Below are 17,815 nucleotides of genomic sequence, written 5' to 3'. Positions count from 1 at the left end.
GGAGTCTGCACTCCACTCACCCATATGCTTACTGACGGTGACACTAGTAGGCGGAGACTTTGGAAAAAGGCGTTTATTGGTGTGGCGGTCTCAACACTCCCCATGAATCGGAACACACGGCCCCCAGGGCCCCCCCGCCCCCCTCCCTGGCACCCTCCCCCTCCCCTCCCTGTCCCCTGGACCCTGGGAATGGAAGACAATGTGGGATGGGGCCCCCATCTGAGGTACAGTCACTGCCCCTTGCCCCCCCTGCCCCTGCTCTGCCCTCTCTCGTCCTCCCAAGCTCCTGCTGGGTGGTATAGTTTGGGGTGGGTGTTTATAAGAGGGTCTCCCGGGAGCTGGAGTTGGTAACATCTTGGTCTGGGCTGGGGACGTTTGTGTGATGCCCCTCTCTTCCCCCACGTTGTGGGATGTGGTGTGCCAGCGTGGGGTATGCCTACAATCCAAGCTGAAGTTACAGCCTCGGAGTGCCTTTCTGACATAATTGCTCATCCTCGGGGGAACCACAGCTGGTCACCGGCTACAGGACAGCTGGAGCCAGGGGGCTATTGCTGGTCACAGTCGCTGGTGTGTGTGTGTGTGTGTCTGAGTGTGTGTGAGGGTGGTCAGGTCAGCCTTTGGGAGGGTCAGTTGGTGGAGAGGCCAGGCAGTGGTGGACGAGCAAGCTCACACCTGTGGGCCGACCGTAGGGGCGCTGCAGGCGGCCGAAGGGAGTGGGGGAGGGCTAGGGCAAAGCACTGAGACAGGCAGGTGACAGCAGGCACCGGCCTGACAGTTGGATGGAAGCACCGATCGGCCCGGGAGAGGGCCAGAAAGTCCAGGGCGGGGAGGGACAGGGAAAGCGGGAAGGTCTCAGGCCGCTGAGCCGGTGATGGGGCCTCTGGCTCCAGGCAGGTGGTTGGTTGACAGCAGGGAGGCCCAGAGCCAAAGTGGAGATCCCGCACCTGCTCGCAGAGGTTGAGTGACAGCTTGCCAGGCAAGTCTGATGCCCCTCCCACTTCCAACCTGCCCGGGAGACAGCCTTTCAGCAGGGAGGGGAGGGGGCGGGGTACGTGCATATACTGGGAAAGCGGGAGCCTGGAAAACCTCCCCTCACAGCTTCCAGCACGAAGACCCCATACCTACCTCCAGCCAGAGGTGAGAGACAGCGGGGATGGGGGCAGTGGATGTCGGGGAGGGGGGGTGCCCAGGAGGGAAGAGTGCTGAGCCCCCTTCCCCACCCACCCACCCCTCATCCATACACACACACACACACACATGCTCACACCTACCACACACGCGCGATCCAGTTGACAGCCTGAGCTAAGAGAGGGGTGTGGGGGTGGCCAGGGGTGGGTCAATTGGAAAGGTGAACGGTGGCGAGAATGGCTGTAGAAAGATGCATAATTTTGCGTTATCCCTCACAGTGATGGGTTCTCTATAGATCTTCCCTCCTCCTCTTCCTTTTCCTCTTCTTCCTCAGCGGCCGAGAGCTCCTCCGCCCCTCGAGACCCACGGCGCTTGCTCCCCCTGCTCCTCTCGCTCTCGGCCTCAGCCCCCCCTCGCAGGGGGACACCAGCGGCACTGAGTTCTTCCTACATCCTCCACCACAGCCAGCCCAGGGCAGAGAGGAGGGTTAGGGGCCCTGGGGGCCTCGGGGCCGAGTTTTCCAGGGATCCTGGGCCTGGGGAAAGAGAGAGGGGTCAAGGGAGGAGGCCTGGAGTGGGAAGACCCCATGCGTGTGTCTCCTGGGTGTCTTGCTTCTGAGGGTCTTGTCTGAGGCCGCCTCCTAAGGGCCTTTCTGGGTTTTCACTCAGGGACCCTGCCCACACCACACTCTTAATCTAATCATCTGGCTCATCTCTGTCCCCGCACCCGCTCCCCCAGCCCACCCCGCTGCAAAGCTCTTTGGTAGATCTTGGCAGGGCTGGATTCTTTTGACCTTTCAGGTCTCATTTCAAAGGTTGCTTCCTCCAGGAAGCCTTCTCTGATGCGTATGTCTACTGCTACCATCCCCAATTCTATTGTTTATTTTCTTGATAGTCCTTATCAATATGCAAAATTGTTTTTTGCTTATGTATTTGTTGACTTTTCATTTTATTTGTGTACTTTGTTGCTTTACTACTACTGCTACTAGCTGTACCAGTCCCTAGACAAAAGTGAAAGTGTTAGTCGCTCAGTTGTGTCCGACTCTTTGCTATCCCATGGACTGCAGCCCTCCAGGCTCCTCTGTACATGGGATTTCCTAGCCAAGAACACTGGAGTGGGTAGCCATTCCCTTCTCCAGGGGAATCTTCCCAACCCAGGGATCGAACCCAGGTCTCCTGCATTGCAGGCATATTCTTTATCGTCTGAGCCACCAGACCTTGCCTCTTTTGTGCCTTGCAGTGTCCCCAGCATCCAATTCCCTCCCTTAGTGGGTTCTCAATGAACACCGGTCTTGGGCTCTTTCCTAAGCTCGGGGTCAGTCGAGGGGCGGTTCTGCATCTCTACCTCCCTGGCCACGCCCATTCAGGTCGGCCCCGCCCAAGCCCCGGCCCCGCCCCTTCCGCTCCTCGGGGGACGCACGCAGGAGCCGCATGGAGGCGCTGGATGTTCCCAGCCGGTTGGCTGCGCGGCACGTGTAGTTGCCGTAATGCCGGGCGCTCACGTTGGCGAAGAGAAGCATTGAGCGGGTGCGCTCCGTCTGTACCTTCAGGCCCTCGGCCGTGCCACTGCTCAGCCTGCCGGGGATCCGGGTCAGGGACCAGACCGCAGGACCCTGGGCCGGGACCCCCTCCGGACAAAAAGCCCAGCCCCCTGACTATTAGACTCCCCGATTCCCTGTAGATCCTACATTCTGTCCCCCATCCCAGCGACCCCGAGCCTCTGGTTCTAACTGCCTGTGGAACCCGGGCCACTCCCACCGACGCCCCTCTCCAGGCACCCAGACCCTCACCTCCAACCTCTAGGGATCCCCAGGCCCTGCTAAACCTCAGATCCAGTGGTCCCCTAACCCTAAAGCTGGTGGGGTACCCTAAAACCCTGATGCTGACAAGTCTCAGCATCACCCCCACCCCAGACCTTCTTCCTGAATAGTAGGAGGAGGCCAGGTTCCATCATTCATTATCCCAGGACCTAAATTTCCAGTAAGCCACTGCAGTTGCCCTGGGGCCCAGAGGACCCCAACACCTAGAACCCGGACACCACCCCCACCACCCCCTAGTTCCCAGGACCCAGAACTCTGCTCCCTCTGCCCCCTCCCCGAGTCCCAAAGGACCGAGGACCCCCACCCCCACCCCCGCCACACCACCACCACCGCGGCCCGCCCCGGTGCCATCCTCACAGTCTGTCATCCTTGTACCACTGGAAATCCGCCGGAGGCACCGCCATGGCTTCGCAGCGGAGGAGGGCGGCCCGGCCCACGGCCGTGCGGGCGCTGGTCACGTCGGTGATGGTTGGAGGATCTGGCGAGGGACAGGGTCAGCGAATTTTCCCTGCTCGTGCGGACGAAAGGGTCTCACCCCCCAGCCCCTCCTTCCTCCTTCCTGGGAGTTCTCGAGCCCCCGCCTCTTGGACCCCTTCCTCCCGCAGACCCTCCCCCTTCCTCCTGTCGCAGGGACCCAGGGCCCGCCCCACTTCTGTGCCCCGTGCCGGCGGGGTGGAGGGGGAGCAGGGGGTGGGGGGGCGGCTCACAGTTGACTGTGACCAGCACGCGGCGGCTATCCGGTGCAGAGTTAACCCCGTTGTGAGTCACGCACTCGTATTCCCCAGCCTGGCCCCGCTGGATGTCGGAAATCTCCAGGATCTCGCCTTCGGAGGTGAAGCCGTCTGTGGGGGGAGGGGAGGGGAGGGGGCGGGGCCGGACACAAACACTTAACACGGGACAACACGGGCACAACACGGACAAACATCAGCGGGGCGGACAGGCGCAGGGCCTGGAGTGCCGGGGTCAGTGCGGGGTGGGGGTTGCTGCGGTGGGACAGGGACTGAGGAGCTGGGACTTAGTAACTAGAACCCAGTGGGGAGGGTGCCAGGAGCTCCTGGGGCTCAGAAAGATCCAGAAAACAGCCCTGGCGAGGGAGGATCCAGGATTCTGGGGTCTAGCCCTTGGGGCCCAGGGAATCAGGAGCTGGTGACTGCAATCAGCAATCCAGGTATTGGGTGTCTTAGAACAGCGCGCCTGCTCAGAAGACCCTTTGGGACTCACAGCATTCGGGGATCCAGGAACTCAAGACCAGAACTGTGGGGCTCAGATGAAGTGGCAGGGGAGGATCCAGGGATCCGAGACCTAGTTATTGCGTTCTGGGGCCCCAAGAAATCTAGGGGCTGGCATATTTGGTCTCCCAAGACCCAGTGAGTGAGGATCTAGGGGTCTGGGAAATGGTGGTGGAAATCCAAGTAAAGGGGACAGTGTGCAATGTGTAGGATCTGGAATTTCCCATTCAGATCCCTCTGTTTGGGGGCCGCCATGCTTCTCAGCTCTACCTTGGGATCACTTGAAGGGCTTGTTAGGACAGATTGTGGTGGTGATAGGGGGAGGGGTGGTTCTGACTCATGCCTTTCTGGCAAGTCTCCAGGTGATGCTCCTGCTGTGAGTCTGGGGACCATACTAAGAGAACCGCTGGCCTGAGGCATCCGGCAGAGATTCAGTAATGTGAACAGGAGACGGGAATGTGGGCAGGGGCTGTGGCGCTAACCTGACTCCGGTCATCTAGTGGATGGGAGTCTGAGTCCAGGAGAATCCTGTGAGCTGGTAGGGAAGAGACTGGGGCTGCTGGAGTCGGGGATGGGGGGCAAGCTGGGATCTAGCAGGTGGGTGGAGGAAACAGCCCCAGCCTGGGAGGGCACGTGGGTAGGCCCTAAGGCTCTGGGGTCCGTTGGAGAAATAACAGGACCAAGTAGGAGGGGTAAATCTGGTCATGACAAAGCTTCTGGGGGAATCAAAGGAGGTGGGAGTGGGAGGTTCTGGGTATCTAGCTAGGAACATGAGGAGCTTTGGGCCCAGCCTGTGGAGTGGGGGAAAGGACTTTCAGCCAGGGGTGGGGTCCTCACCTCGGAGCTGCCTCCAGGTGACCGTGGGCTCCGGCCGCCCCACAGCCAGGCAAAGCAGGTTCACGTTGCTCCCCTCATTCACTGTCACGGGCGAAGAGATATTCACGATGCGGGCAGGGACTGCAGACCGGAGGGAAGGTCAGTGAGAGGCCCTGTGGGTTCCCAGGACCCAGGATCTAGGCCTGGTCCCTCCTCCCTCAGACCAGGAGTCCAGACCCCTAGCCCCTCCTCCCTCAGACCCAGGGGTTCAGCTGATATTCCTGACTCTCTGTAAGAATTCCTGTTTCCTCTCCCCTCTGGATCTGGCCCCTTCTCCAGTCGCTGGTCTTGTGTCTTCCTCACTTTCTCAGTCTCTCTCCACCTTCCTTCTCACGTGGTTTCTATCTTCTATCTTTGGGTCTGAATTCCTCCCTTCCCATCTCTATTTGTATTGATTAGTACTATTATTCTCAGCTAATTTGTTTAGCTAATGCTTGTATGGTGCCTACTGAGTGTAAGCTTACCCTGTTTTAAGTATTTCACAAAAATGAACCCATGAAACCCTCACTACTCCCCTCTGGGTGCATGCATTCTTGCTCAGTCGCTTCAGTCCTGTCTGACTCTTTGTGACCCCGTGGACTGTAGCCTGCCAGGCTCCTCTGCCCATGGAATTGTCCAGGCAAGAATGCTGGAGTAGGTTGCCATGCCCTCCTCCAGGGGATCTTCCTGACCCAGGGATCGAACTCGACTCCCTCATCGCAGGCGAATTCTTTACCAACTGAGCCACCAGGGAAGCGAGATGTTGCTCTGTTCATCAATTCTAACACATGGGGGCGTTCCCCGCCTCGACCCCGCCCCCTATGAACATTTCTCCAATCAGGGTGGCCTTATGAAGGACTCCAGTGTTTAACTGGCAGGTTACCCTCCCACCCCGTTTCTAGCAAGCAGAATAAAGTAAAGGTGTCCCTTCCAACGGATGACGTCTTGAATTTGATATATGACAGCGTCATCTCGGTTTTGCAGATGAGGAGTCTGAACGTCCGTCTCGCTTTGGGTGCCTCAGCCCTGGGTGGCAGCGGCAAGGTTGGAACCGGAGGATTTGGCTCCCAGGTCAGGGCTTGTCAAGAGCAGGGCTGAGCCGTCCCTGGCTTCCTGTCTCTCCACGTGCTCGCTGCCTTCCAGACCACCTCTGATGCCATGGGTCTCTCCAGCCTCCCGTCCCCCGCCATGGGTCTCTCCACCCCCACCTCTCCCGCTCTGAGCATCCAGCCTCCGCACGTGCTGTTCTGTTTCCTGAAGGTCTCAGCTCAGACGTGATGTCTGGGAAACTGCCTCTCCTCGGAAAGACACCTCCAGAAGGGCAGGGCCAGCCTGCCTGGCTCCTCTCTGTCCCTGGCCTGTGGAGCAGTGCCTGCACGCAGCAGGTGCTCAAGAAACAGGGCTGAGCCAACGAACGCGGGGTTTTCCTTCAAGTGCCCCCTGGCCCGCGTATCTCTCCTGCCCTGGAGGCTGTCTCTGACTTTCTCTCCCTCTGCCTGGCTGGAATCCGTGAGGGCAGGGAGTGTGTCTGTCTTCCCTGGATGTCCCTGGGATTGACGAGGACACGAGTGTCCCCTCTCCCCAGCGCCCATCCCCGGCTCCCCCTCCCCCGCCAGGGCCCCGGCGGAAGGCTCACCGTGGACGATGAGGTAGACCTGAGTGGTGTACGGCTGGTGGCGGGTCTGGAAGGAGCAGGTGTAGAGGCCCTCGTCGCCCAGCCCCACCTGGGTGATGAGGATGGAGAACTCCTCGGGAGTGTTGGTGAGCAGCCGCACCCTCGGGTCACTGGTCCAGCGGTCGTTGCCCGCATACAGGATGTTGGAGCGGTTCAGCCAGGCTACTCGGGTCACATGCTCATCAATGAAGCAGCTGGAGGGGAGGACGAGGGGAGGGCAGTTCTTCTCTCCCTCATCCCCGCCTGGCCCTCCAGGGTCCCCCCTGTCAAGGGGGCTTGGAGGTGGAGAGAGGAAGGCTCGCTGCATCTCCAGTTCCCACAGCAGTCCTGGGAGGCAGCTGTGACTGCGCCCACTTTACAGGTGGGCAAACAGCCTCAGAGAGGGATAGTTGTGAGCCCAAGTGCACAATGGGATGACAGCTGATGTTTACTGAGTGACTGCTGTGTGTCAGAGACCCAAAAAGAGGGGGACAGACACCCCGGGGGAGAGGGACAGAGATACAGAATGACAAGGGACCCAGAGAGAGGTGGACAGACACTCAGAGAGAGCGACAGAGATGGGGGGACAGACCCACAGGAGGGCAGAGAGCTGGGGGAGGGTAACACCAGTTCTGATTAAACGGTCAGTGGGCTAAGCTCTCTAAGCTCAGCGTGTGTTGTTGTTGTTTAGTTCCTAAGTGGTGTCTGACTTTTTCGTGACTTTATGGACTGCAGCCTGCCAGTCTCTTCCATCCGTGGAATTTCCCAGGTAAGAATACTGGAGCAGGTTGCCATTCCCTTCTCCAGGGGATCTTCCAGACCCAGGGATTGAACCCGGGTCTCCTGAATTGGCAGGTGGTTTCTTTACCACTGAGCCACCAGGGAAGCCCCCGGGGTGTATGTACAGACTCATGCATCCTCCAACAACCCAGGTGGTGGTCACCGCTCCTCCACCCATTTGACAGATGGGCACACTGAGGCCCAGGGTGGAGCCGGGCCCAGAGTCTGGGCCCTGATGGCCTCTGTCCCGATGAGGGGGGAGGTATGGGTGGAGCCTGTGGGTCAGGACAGTTCCCCTCTAAGGAGGGCGAAGGGGCAGCACTTCTGCGTCCCCCTACCTGAGTGTGGCGTTGTCGCCTTCACACACCGTGTAGTTGTCAGCAGGAGAGCTGAACTCCAGACTCTGAGACAGCAGTCCTGCGGAAGGGAGGGTAGCTCAGCTGGGCAGGACCGTGCACATGTGTACACACACACACACACACACCCTGGCAGACACACACTTCCCACACCCACTGGCACACACATTCATTGATGTTTCCAGAGACACTCACCACAGACACACACAACGTACCTTCCCACATGCCCATGCTGACCCAGACAGGCTGGGACACACAAACCTACACACCTCCCAAGGCACTGGGACAACACAATCACAGCACATAAACACATGTATATGCACACAGACACACGTACATCAAAGCTCAAGTATACACTCACAGATGCTGTGTACAGATGTGTGCACACACAGAGACACATGCACACTCATAAACACAGAAATGCACATGTGCAGGTAGAGACACACAAAGCTGTGCACACACACAGAGACATGTGTAAACACGGCACACACATACATGTTCAAGTGAACACACAGATTCAAAAGTACACACACACACATATCCACATACACAGAGGCACATACATATTCACAGACCCACAAGTACACACTCATGTACACAGATGTATGTACAGATGTAACAGACAGGTACACACATATACACACATTAACTCAGAAATACACGGAAAGACAGGCTGCAGGCAGACACTCAACACCCACACATGTGCACACAGACACCCAGACACACAAACGCCAGCACACACACAAACACGGGTGTGTGCGAATATCCACGGACGCACATCTATCACAGACACCCAGGACGCCCTCTGGCGTGGTGTAGCGATCCCCGTGTGCACACAGACTGCCCCGTGTGCCTGGGCCCAGCGGGGCACTCTGGCAGGCGCATGCCCACTCCTGCCTGCCCGCTCCAGTGCCCCGGCGCTTGGCAGAACCCCCACCCCCACCCATTCATCTCTCCGTGGACTGTGGCCAGAGGCTGGACCAGGGCCAGGGAGTGGGGGCTGGGCCCGCGGAGGCAGCGGATGGAGACAGCACCAGGCGGGGGAGAGGAAGAGGCCGGGTGACCTTGGACGCCAGGGGAGGCTCTGCCCAGCTCAGGGCTGCCCCGGCACCTGCCCCGGAATGAGGAACTGATTAATCTGATGAATTAATTGCCTGCACCACCCCGATGACTCCCGGAGGCCCTCTCCATCTGCAGCCCCTCTGGACGCAGCTGGGGCAGAGCCAGGGCGGTGGGCTTACCAGGCCCCAGGATTTGGGGCCCGGATCCCGCAGCCCTCACCCCCAGCTCACCCGCGCTGGAGCTGCTCTGGTCATTTGGTGAGCCCTGGAGAGAGGGAAGGGACTCGCCAGCCTTGAGCCTGGCGGAGAGGATGTGCCAGGACAGCCCTAGGAAGAGGAAGGGGCAGCCAGGGGACAGACACACACACACACACAGTCATCAGGGCCCAGGAAAGAGTCAGCCCCAGGGACAGGAAAAAGTCCCACCCACGACAAGCGGGTCCGCCGAGGGACAGAGGCATACGCACTTGGGCTGAGGCACACAGCCCGGGACACACCCCCGGGAGAAGGTCAGTTAGAAGAGACAGCCCTTTCCCGGAAGCACGCCAGTCGGCCAGCAGCCACAACACCCTGACCAGCCCCCCCAGACATAACCAGATGCACACGGTTACACACATGTAGCCCAGCACACACAGGTGCCAAGTCTACACACAGTTACAGCCCTGCCCAAAGACTCTCTCTCTCTCTCACACTCACACACACACACACACACACACACACACACACAGAGGCTTCATCGGTCACAGTGACCTCCCAGCTGGAGGGCTATGCTCATCCCCACCCCCGACCCCGGACAGTCGTGCATGAAGCTACAGCCTGAAACAGCGACACACGGACGGAGGCTTTCAAATACAAAGCAACTGCCCTGGGCCAAGAGTTGGGCACATGCAGCCATGCTGTCACCTACAATCAGATCACACACAGCCATGCACACACACACACGCATATGCACACCCCATAGATCTGTCACACTCCTGGGCACACACATCCCAGACCAAGCTTGCGCCATTTCAGCACCGTTGACATCGGGGGCCGGATGATTCTTCATCATGGGGCCGTCCTATGCAGTGTAGAATGTTTGAGAGCATCCCGGCTTTGACCCCCCCAGATGCCAGGAGCTCCCTCACCCTAACCAAAAATGCCGGCGTCGTTAGATGCCTCCTGGGAGCCAAAATCACCCTGCCCTCCCCGCCCGCCACTTCCCCAGCCCTCTGATAGCAACTGTCCCAGGTTCAAGGAGGCCTGCCCCAGGCCGGGGGATTGAAGAAGGAGCTGTCCAAGGTGCCCCCAAAGCCTCAGGGTAGAACCAAGGGCTCCTGAGCTCAGCCTCGGGCCCTGGGGTAGGGTGCGGACCTCACAGGAGAGGGCAGGATCTTAATCACATGTCCCAGGAGACAGAGAAACAGACAGACACACACACACTGTTTGCCAGAGGGATCTTTCCAACACTCAGAGGGCCTCCAGGACAAAGTCCCCACCCCTCAGCCTGGCATCCAGGGCCCTGACATCTCTGTCTCCTGCCTCCCCTCCCCTAGTGCGACCCAAGTCTGCATTCCCCATTTTTCTTCCCCCTCTCTCCCTCCCACTATTCCCAATCAAAACGCTTCTCCTTCTCCAGGCACCTGGTATATGGGGCCTCTCGGAGGAGAGACGGCCCATCCGAGCCCACACAGCCTCTCGCTCTTTTCCCAGGGCTCCGTTTATCAGAGGCGTCTGCCTCCCCCACCTGCTCCTCCAGGGCAAGGCCCGGCTCAGACCATCTGCGTCCCCAGCACGCCCAGCTGGGCCCTGGCTGAGGGCGGTCTCAGGACATGAGTGATGAAGTTATCTCAAGTGGGTCTTGTATGCCTGGTCTGTGTGTCTATAAATTTGGATGTCTGCCTGTCTGGCTCTTGCAGTTCCCAGACTCCAGGCTCAGGAGGACCCTGTGTGCTGTGTGACCTTGAGTAAGTCCCTTCCCCTCTCTGCGTGTCAGTAAATGGAGGAGAGGGTCAGGTGAGCCATCCCACCACCCTGTCTGTCGCTGGGCCCGGCCCCACCATCTGTCTGAGTCCCATTCACTGTCCCTCCCTCTTAGTCTCAATCACTTGGACTGTCTCGCTCTGCTTTCCTCACCAGATGGGAGCCTCTCAGGGTGGGGCCTGGGCTCCTCACCTGCAGCATCACCCTATGCACAGTCTGACCCATAGGCGGCCTCAAGACATGTTTAATAGCTAAATAAATAAGCCAGTGCACATGAGGTCCCCTCTGTAGGAATTCTGCTTGGAAAACACTGAATCCCTACTCTTTCTAGTCCTCTTTTGTTTTCCCACAATGCCTGCACTACCTACCTTAGAGCTCAGATCACACTGTGGTGACTGTCTGTGTCTCTCTCCCCTATCAGACTATAAGTTTCTTGGGGGCAGAGCCTGAGTCTGACTCAGGTTTGTGTCCCCAGGATCTCCCAGCACCAGGCCTGGCCTGGAAGGCCTTGGGAAAAATTTGTTGAATGAGTGAACGTAAATGGATGCCTGCAACATGCTGTGCCAACTCTTGAACTCTTATGCATTCTTCAAAACCCCAGCTCAAATGCCCCCTCCTCCAGAAGTACATCCCTGACTATACAAGGTGGACAGTTCCCACTGTCTCTATTGAGTACCCTCTGACTCAGCTGTTACAGCATCCAGGTGTTTTCCCTTCCTGACCAGGAGTTCTCTGAAGGCCTCCCCCAAACTGGACTTAGAGAACTGTTGGTAGGGGGGCTGGATATCTCTAGAGATTGGATAAGAAAGCCCTGAGGAGCCTGGGCTGATAGACCAAATGTCTGTCCCATCATTTCCTGACTGGATGACCCCCGGCCAGTCTGAGCCTCAGTTTCCTCAACTGTAGAAAGGAGAAAAATGGTATTTCTTCCCTCAGCAGACTTTTTGTCAGGGATTCCATGAGAACATGCAAGCAAAATGTTTAACTCAGCGCTTAGCAGGCAGAAATGCTTGCTGCTCTTAACAGCACCTTCTTTTTAAAGAAACATCTACTGCTATCCCAGGTTCGGTGTCAGTCCCCTGGGGGTGGGGGAAGGGCAGGGCGGTTCTGGGTTGTAGGTTGCTCTATGCCCAGCACCCACCCCTGAGTCCGGGACTCAGCGTCTGCTCTGCTACTACTAAGCAAGCATAACCAGCCTGCTAAATGAATGGACTGGGGAGCCTGGCTGCCTAGGTTCAAATCCCAGCTGCACCACCTAGCTGCACAAGTTACTTCCTATACCAGGGACTCAGTTTTCCCACCTCTAAATGGGGCCCATCAGGGGACCATCATCATGCCTCACTCACTGGCTTGAGGGGGAGAGGATGAAAGGTCACCCAAGCAGGTTTCTGCTAGTTAAGCACCCGCAAACAGCTCTACTTGTGTTGGCTGGTGGGATGGTTATGGGGCAGGGAGCAGCCTGGCAGTGGATCCAATTGTGATGGGAGGGACCATGTGGGTCTCTGCCATTCCAGACAGGTGACTCTCATGTGCTGTGCTGTGCTGTGCTAGGTCGCTTCAGTCATGTCCAACTCTTTGCAACCCTAGGGACTGTAGCCCGCCAGGCTCCTCTGTCCATGGGATTCTCCAGGCAAGAATACTGCAGTGGATAGCCATGCCTTCCTCCAGGGAATCTTCCTGAACCAGGGATTGAACCAGTGTTTCTTAAGTCTCCTGCATTGGCAGGTGGGTTCTTTACCCACTGAGCCACCTGGGAAGCCCAAGAAAAGGCTAGTCTAACTGCCACTGAAGAGCCCCCAGACCCCTCTCCCTCTTGGCTGACCTCCCAAATCTTCCTTATCACTGATGTCCAGTGTCTTTAGGCTGAGCCTAGAGCCCTGGAACTTTCCATGTGCTGGCCGTTTCTTTCCACTGGTCCCTTGTGGCTCAGCTGGTAAAGAATCCGCCTGCAATGCAGGAGACCTGGGTTCGAACCCTGGGTTGGGAAGATTCCCTAGAGAACGGAAAGGCTATCCACTCCAGTATTCTGGCCTGGAGAATTCCATGGACTATATAGTCCATGGGGTCACAAAGAATCGGACACAACTGAGCGACTTTCACTTTCACTTTCCCACTGCAGGGCCTTTGCTTCTGCTGTTCCCAAGGAATCTTTCCAAGGCTGACTCCTCCCCTCCTTTCAGTCTGAACTCCACTCAGCGGCTCAGATGTTACCTGAGCTCCCAAGGCCAACTCGTCTGCCTGCCGAGTCATGCTCATTTCCTCTGTGCTCATCACTCTCTAAAATCACCTGTTTACTTTGTAGGTTTGGTTTTAGTTGGTGGATCTCTCTCCATCCCACTAGGATGTACGCTCCAGGAGGTCAGGGACTCCACTGCTGTGTTTATAGATCCCCAGTGTATAGAGCAGTGTCTGTGTACCTAGTAAATATGTGTTAAATGAGCTAACAAGGCAGCGCCCACAGTCTAGACAAACTGGGTGCTTGGGGGACCCCCTAGAGAAGGGTCCGCAGCCTGTGTTCACCCTTCCCCTGCTTCATTTAATACGGCAAAGGAACCACCCCCAAATCACCAGCTGCAGCTACTTTTCTAAGTGGATGTGTGTGTATGTTGGCATAAAGAATTTAGAGGGGAAAAAAGTAAAGACAGAGCAATATCTACAGATGCCAGGGAGGTAGAGGTGAGTGGAAAAAAGCCAGTTGCAGAGAAATGGCTTTACTTTGTTTCTATCTTGGGAGAAACATCAACAAACTAACCAATCCTTTACAGACGCTGAACTCCGCCTGTCTGACCGTGCAAGTGAGAGGCTACTGGGGAGGCTGAGGACCCTGGCTCTCTCTTGAGACTGGAACATGGCGGGGTGGGGACGTGGCGGGGTTTGCTTTTATGCATTCTTGTAGTGGATGGCTCACTGGTATGCTCTCCTCCTGTAATCTGGAAACCATCAAATGAATAAAAGAGAGGAGGAGATGCAATCTGGCGTGACTTCCACCGGCTTTTTCTCAGCCTCAGCCGTCAAGCAGTGGTGGGTAGGTGGGGCTGTCTTTCCAACCCTCTAATCCTGTCTCAGCTCACCTGCCAGCCACTCTGCCCTCTGTCCCTCTGGTCGAAGTCCCTGGTAGGGAACAAATGGCCCAGAGGTGGGAATGGACTTGACCTAGGTCACAGACCATCTCCTGGTTCCACTGAGCTCCCAGCCCTGCACGTGTGAACAACAGTTATTTCTAGGGTTCTGAAGAGTCAAAGTAGAAGGCAAATGGAAAGTGATCTTGAGAGTAAAGGAAAAGAGAGAGGAAAATGGAGAGGTGAAGGGAGAAGGTCAGAGACATTTCAAAGGACAAGGAGGAGAATGAGTGACCCGGGATGGGACATGAGTTCCCAGAAGTGGATGAGGATCAAGGCACCATGTGAGGGGCTGGAAAGAGACAGAGAGAGACACACAGGGTGTGACGGGGACAAGCAGTTCCAGAGGCCGAGCGGGCCAGGTGTGGAATTGCGCTGAACCCAGCAGCGATGGAGAGCCAGCGACCCAGCCACGGAGACCAACAGGATGTCACCCCAAGCCAGGAAGCCTCCAGAAATGGCCGAGACGTGAGAGAGACCGAGAGAGACAAGCGACAGAGACAGAGACACAGACAGGCAGGCAGAAAGTCAGACAGGGATTCAGACGGGCCAGGTGGGAGGGGCACCCAGACGCTTTGCACCAGGGAGGGGGTGATCCCCGCCACCCGCCCCGCCCCGCCCCAGCCGCCAGCATCCCGTGTGACTCCGGCTGTCTGCAGGTGCGGCTCCGGGTCGGACGGGGTGACGGGTGTTTATGTGGCTGTGCCTGACGGGCGTTGTGTGGGTGGGAGCCGGAGAGCCGCTGTCTCGCAGCTGTCTCGCGGAGACTGTCGGAGGTTCTAGGATGTTCCCGACTGTGTGTCCTGCCTCTGTGATTCTGGGGCAGGGCAGGGCCTGAGGGTGATTCTCCAGAAGCACTAAATGAACCCCGGGCCCTGCCTCCAGCCTCCTAGCTCTCCCCTCCCCTCCTTAGGGGGTCATCTCTTGGACCACCCCCAGGTCGCCTGCCTGCTGGGAGATACAAGGTCCAGCTATACATCTTCTAAACAGAGACTGCCAAGTTCACCACCCCCCAGCCTCTCCCCTACCATTCTTCCCTTCCAGCTCTACAAAAGACCAGCCCCCAGCCCGCCCCCGCTCCCCGCCCCCCGCCTCGCCTCAACTAGGAAGACTGATACTAACCCTTGACCCCGGGTTAACCCTTCCCTTCCCGCGGTCCTCAGTCACCCTCTGTCCTGCCCCAAACCCAAATATTCAGCCAGGGCTTTCCACATCTGGAGTCCCCAGCTCAGCACCCCAACTTCTTGGATCTCCAGCCCCATCTCCCCTTACACATAAATGTAACCCTCCAAATACTAACACTTTCTCCCAACCTAGACGACCCAGCTGGGGAATTTCTGTCCTTTCCCAGCTGAGAGACCAGCCCCACCCCCTTCTTTTGCCGCCCGGGACGGAGGTCTCTGGACACCCCTGCCCCCATCTCTTACTGACCCTGGGAACCTGGGAAGACATCATCCCCTCAACCTTCCCCCTGAAACGCCGACCCTAGCCCGCAGGCCGGGACCCCCAGGGGACCCTCGCAGGCAGAGATGAAGACCCCCGACGGGGCATCTCTCTGCCTACCCCCCACCAACTCAGTTCAGAGATCCTGCCCGGGGACCCTTACTTAGCGTCAGATTTCCCCACCACGATCCCGAGCCGCAGACTCCCGCCCCCAGGCCGGGACCAGGTGTCCGCGACCCTCTCGCCGACCGGGAGAAGCAGACCTCCGCCCCTAGGCCCAGGCTCGGGCCCCAGGACGCGGACCCCTGCCCCCGGGCATGGAGCCAGACGTCTGAGGACCCCTCTCCCAGCCAGAGGATGCTGCCCCCGCCCCCCCGGCCCAGACCTCGGCGTCCGGGGGCCTCCTCCTCCCCGCCCGGGGATGCTCTATCCCCCGCCCCCAATCCCCGCCCGGGACCCTGAAGTCCCGGTCGAGCCCCCCGCCCCCGGCGCTGCGGTACCTCGGCTGATGACGGCCAGGCCGGCCAGGGCGGCGGCGGCGAGAAGCCGGAGCCGGGCCCCGGGCGCGGGGGGGGGCATCGCGGCAGCGGCGGCGCGAAGGGGGAGGGGAAAGGGGGGGCCGGTCCGGGGCGCGCGAGGCCTGGGGGGAGAGGGGGAAGGGGGAGGGGGACCCCGCCTGCGGCTGCACCGGCCCGGGGGGCGGCGGGGGCGGGGGGAGGGGGCTGGGGGGGCGCGACGAGGCGGCCGGAGCTGCTGCAGACCCGGGGAGGGGGCGGCGCTGACGGGCAGGAAGGCCGACCAATCAGGGCAGGCGGGGGGCCGGGGAGGCGGGGCCGAGGGGGGGCGTTTGTTGGAGGGAGAGGCCTTTGTTACTGCGGCCCGGCCCCTACCCCCTCCAGCCCCGGCCGTCCCCGCGGCTTCCCCGCCTCGGATCCCTAGGACCCCGGGCCGGGACACTCTCCCTGGAGGCTACCTTCCTCCTGCTTCAGGCCCCAGCCTCCTCCTCCCGCAGACCCAGAAATCCCGGCTCCCCAGAACCTGGAGACTGGTCCCCCGGTCCTCGCTGCCCCTAGACCCAGGAACCAGAGTCCCCAGTGCCCTCCAGCACCCAGACCCAGGAATTCTGGTCCCCAGCCTCCTTCTCCCATAGCCCCAGGAGTCCGGGCTCCCAGCACCCCCAGACCCTGGAGTCTGGTTCCCCAGTCCTCACTGCCCCCCATAGCCAGGAACCAGAGCCCCCCAAAGCCCTCTCCAACCCAGACCCAGAAATCCTGGCCCCAGCCCCAGGAGTGCCAGCACCCAACCCCTCCAGACCCAGGAGTCTGCTCCCCCAGTCTCCCTTCCCCTAGACCCAGGACCCAGAGTCCCCAGTGCCCTCCCCCACCCAGATCCAGGAATCCTGATCCCCAGCCCCCTTGTCTCCTAGCCCCTCAGCAGTCCGGGCTCCCAGGCCCCTCAGACCCTGGAATCTGGTCCCCTAGTCATCAGGGCCCCCAGGCCCAGGAATTGGACGCCCAGTCCCCGTCTTCTTGTGGGACAGAGTTCTGCTTCTCTGTCTACTTTCATGAATAACAGTGACTCTGGGGTGAAATCTCCTTTGGTTCCCCACCCTTCTCCCCATCCCTCATTTCCAGGATAACAAGGGAATGGGGAGAGACTGGGGGACCTGACCTTGGGAGGTGGTGATTCAGGGTTTAGGGATGAAAAAGCCTCACTGCTCATTTCTTCACTTCCTTGTCAGTATGACCTTGGACCAGTCCCTTCTCTTCCCAGAATCTCGGTGTCTTCCCTGTGAGATGGAATCATCTCTATATCTCAAGGTTACTGAGAAGAATGAGAGAGATCCTGGGAGGTGCCAGCTCTCCCTGGTGCCCCAACAGCCTGTAGTTAGTGCTTTCCTCCTGGTTCCACTATGCATCCATTTACTAGGTGCAGCCCTCTGTCCTGTCCACCAGATGAGGTGTCCTGGTCCCTGTCCTCCCAGAGGCTTTGAGGCAAGAGAACCACCCCTGAGCCTACTGCCTGTCTGGGACACTTGGAGGCAGGAGTTACTGAAGTCACCCTCTAGGGGCCATTTTACCGCAAAAGCAGGAAAAGTGAAAGTGTAAATCGCTCAGTCGTGTCCAATCCCAGTTCTCCAGGCAAGAATACTGGAGTGGGTTGCCATTCTCTTCTCCCAGGAACCTTCCAGTCCTCTGTTCCTCCCTGATCCCCCCACATCCACTCTGTTTGCAGAAGCAGCTGGCTCGGCCTCCAAAATGGATCTCTGCTGTGTCCTCTTCTCCCCACTCTGCCCTGCTCTGAGCTGTCACCTCTCCCCTGGATGGCTGCTCTGATGGCAGCAGCCAATGCCCTGGTCTCCTGGCCTCCACCTCGGTCTCCACCCTCAGATCAACAAGCACAGAACAC

The 17,815-nt window shown here is 58.8% G+C and overlaps 1 protein-coding gene across 1 annotated transcript; it reads right to left on the bottom strand.

Annotated features, from left to right (window-relative positions):
- Positions 1-58: 58 nt before the first annotated feature.
- IGLON5 (IgLON family member 5) lies at positions 59-16,007 on the bottom strand. Its single transcript, XM_069551602.1, has 8 exons — positions 15,907-16,007; positions 7,804-7,882; positions 6,668-6,900; positions 5,014-5,133; positions 3,655-3,789; positions 3,305-3,425; positions 2,548-2,702; positions 59-1,663 (listed from the first exon to the last, which is right to left on the bottom strand). The coding sequence occupies exons 1-8, from the start codon at positions 15,983-15,985 to the stop codon at positions 1,575-1,577; spliced, it is 1,011 nt and encodes a 336-aa protein (XP_069407703.1). The 5' UTR covers positions 15,986-16,007; the 3' UTR covers positions 59-1,574.
- Between the last annotated feature and the right edge of the window lie 1,808 nt (positions 16,008-17,815).

The sequence above is a fragment of the Ovis canadensis genome, chromosome 14 (genome assembly GCF_042477335.2).
Source record: "Ovis canadensis isolate MfBH-ARS-UI-01 breed Bighorn chromosome 14, ARS-UI_OviCan_v2, whole genome shotgun sequence".
NCBI lineage: Eukaryota > Metazoa > Chordata > Mammalia > Artiodactyla > Bovidae > Ovis > Ovis canadensis.
This window is presented reverse-complemented; position numbering and strand designations above follow the sequence as displayed.

Coding starts and splice junctions, on each gene's coding strand:
- IGLON5 (XM_069551602.1), bottom strand. CDS start 15,985: ATGCCCCCCCCCGCGCCCGGGGCCCGGCTCCGGCTTCTCGCCGCCGCC. Junction 5,134..6,667: donor GGTCTACCTCATCGTCCACG/GTGAGCCTTCCG, acceptor TCCGGTCTGCAG/TCCCTGCCCGCATCGTGAAT. Junction 3,790..5,013: donor CACCTGGAGGCAGCTCCGAG/GTGAGGACCCCA, acceptor CTCCCCCCACAG/ACGGCTTCACCTCCGAAGGC.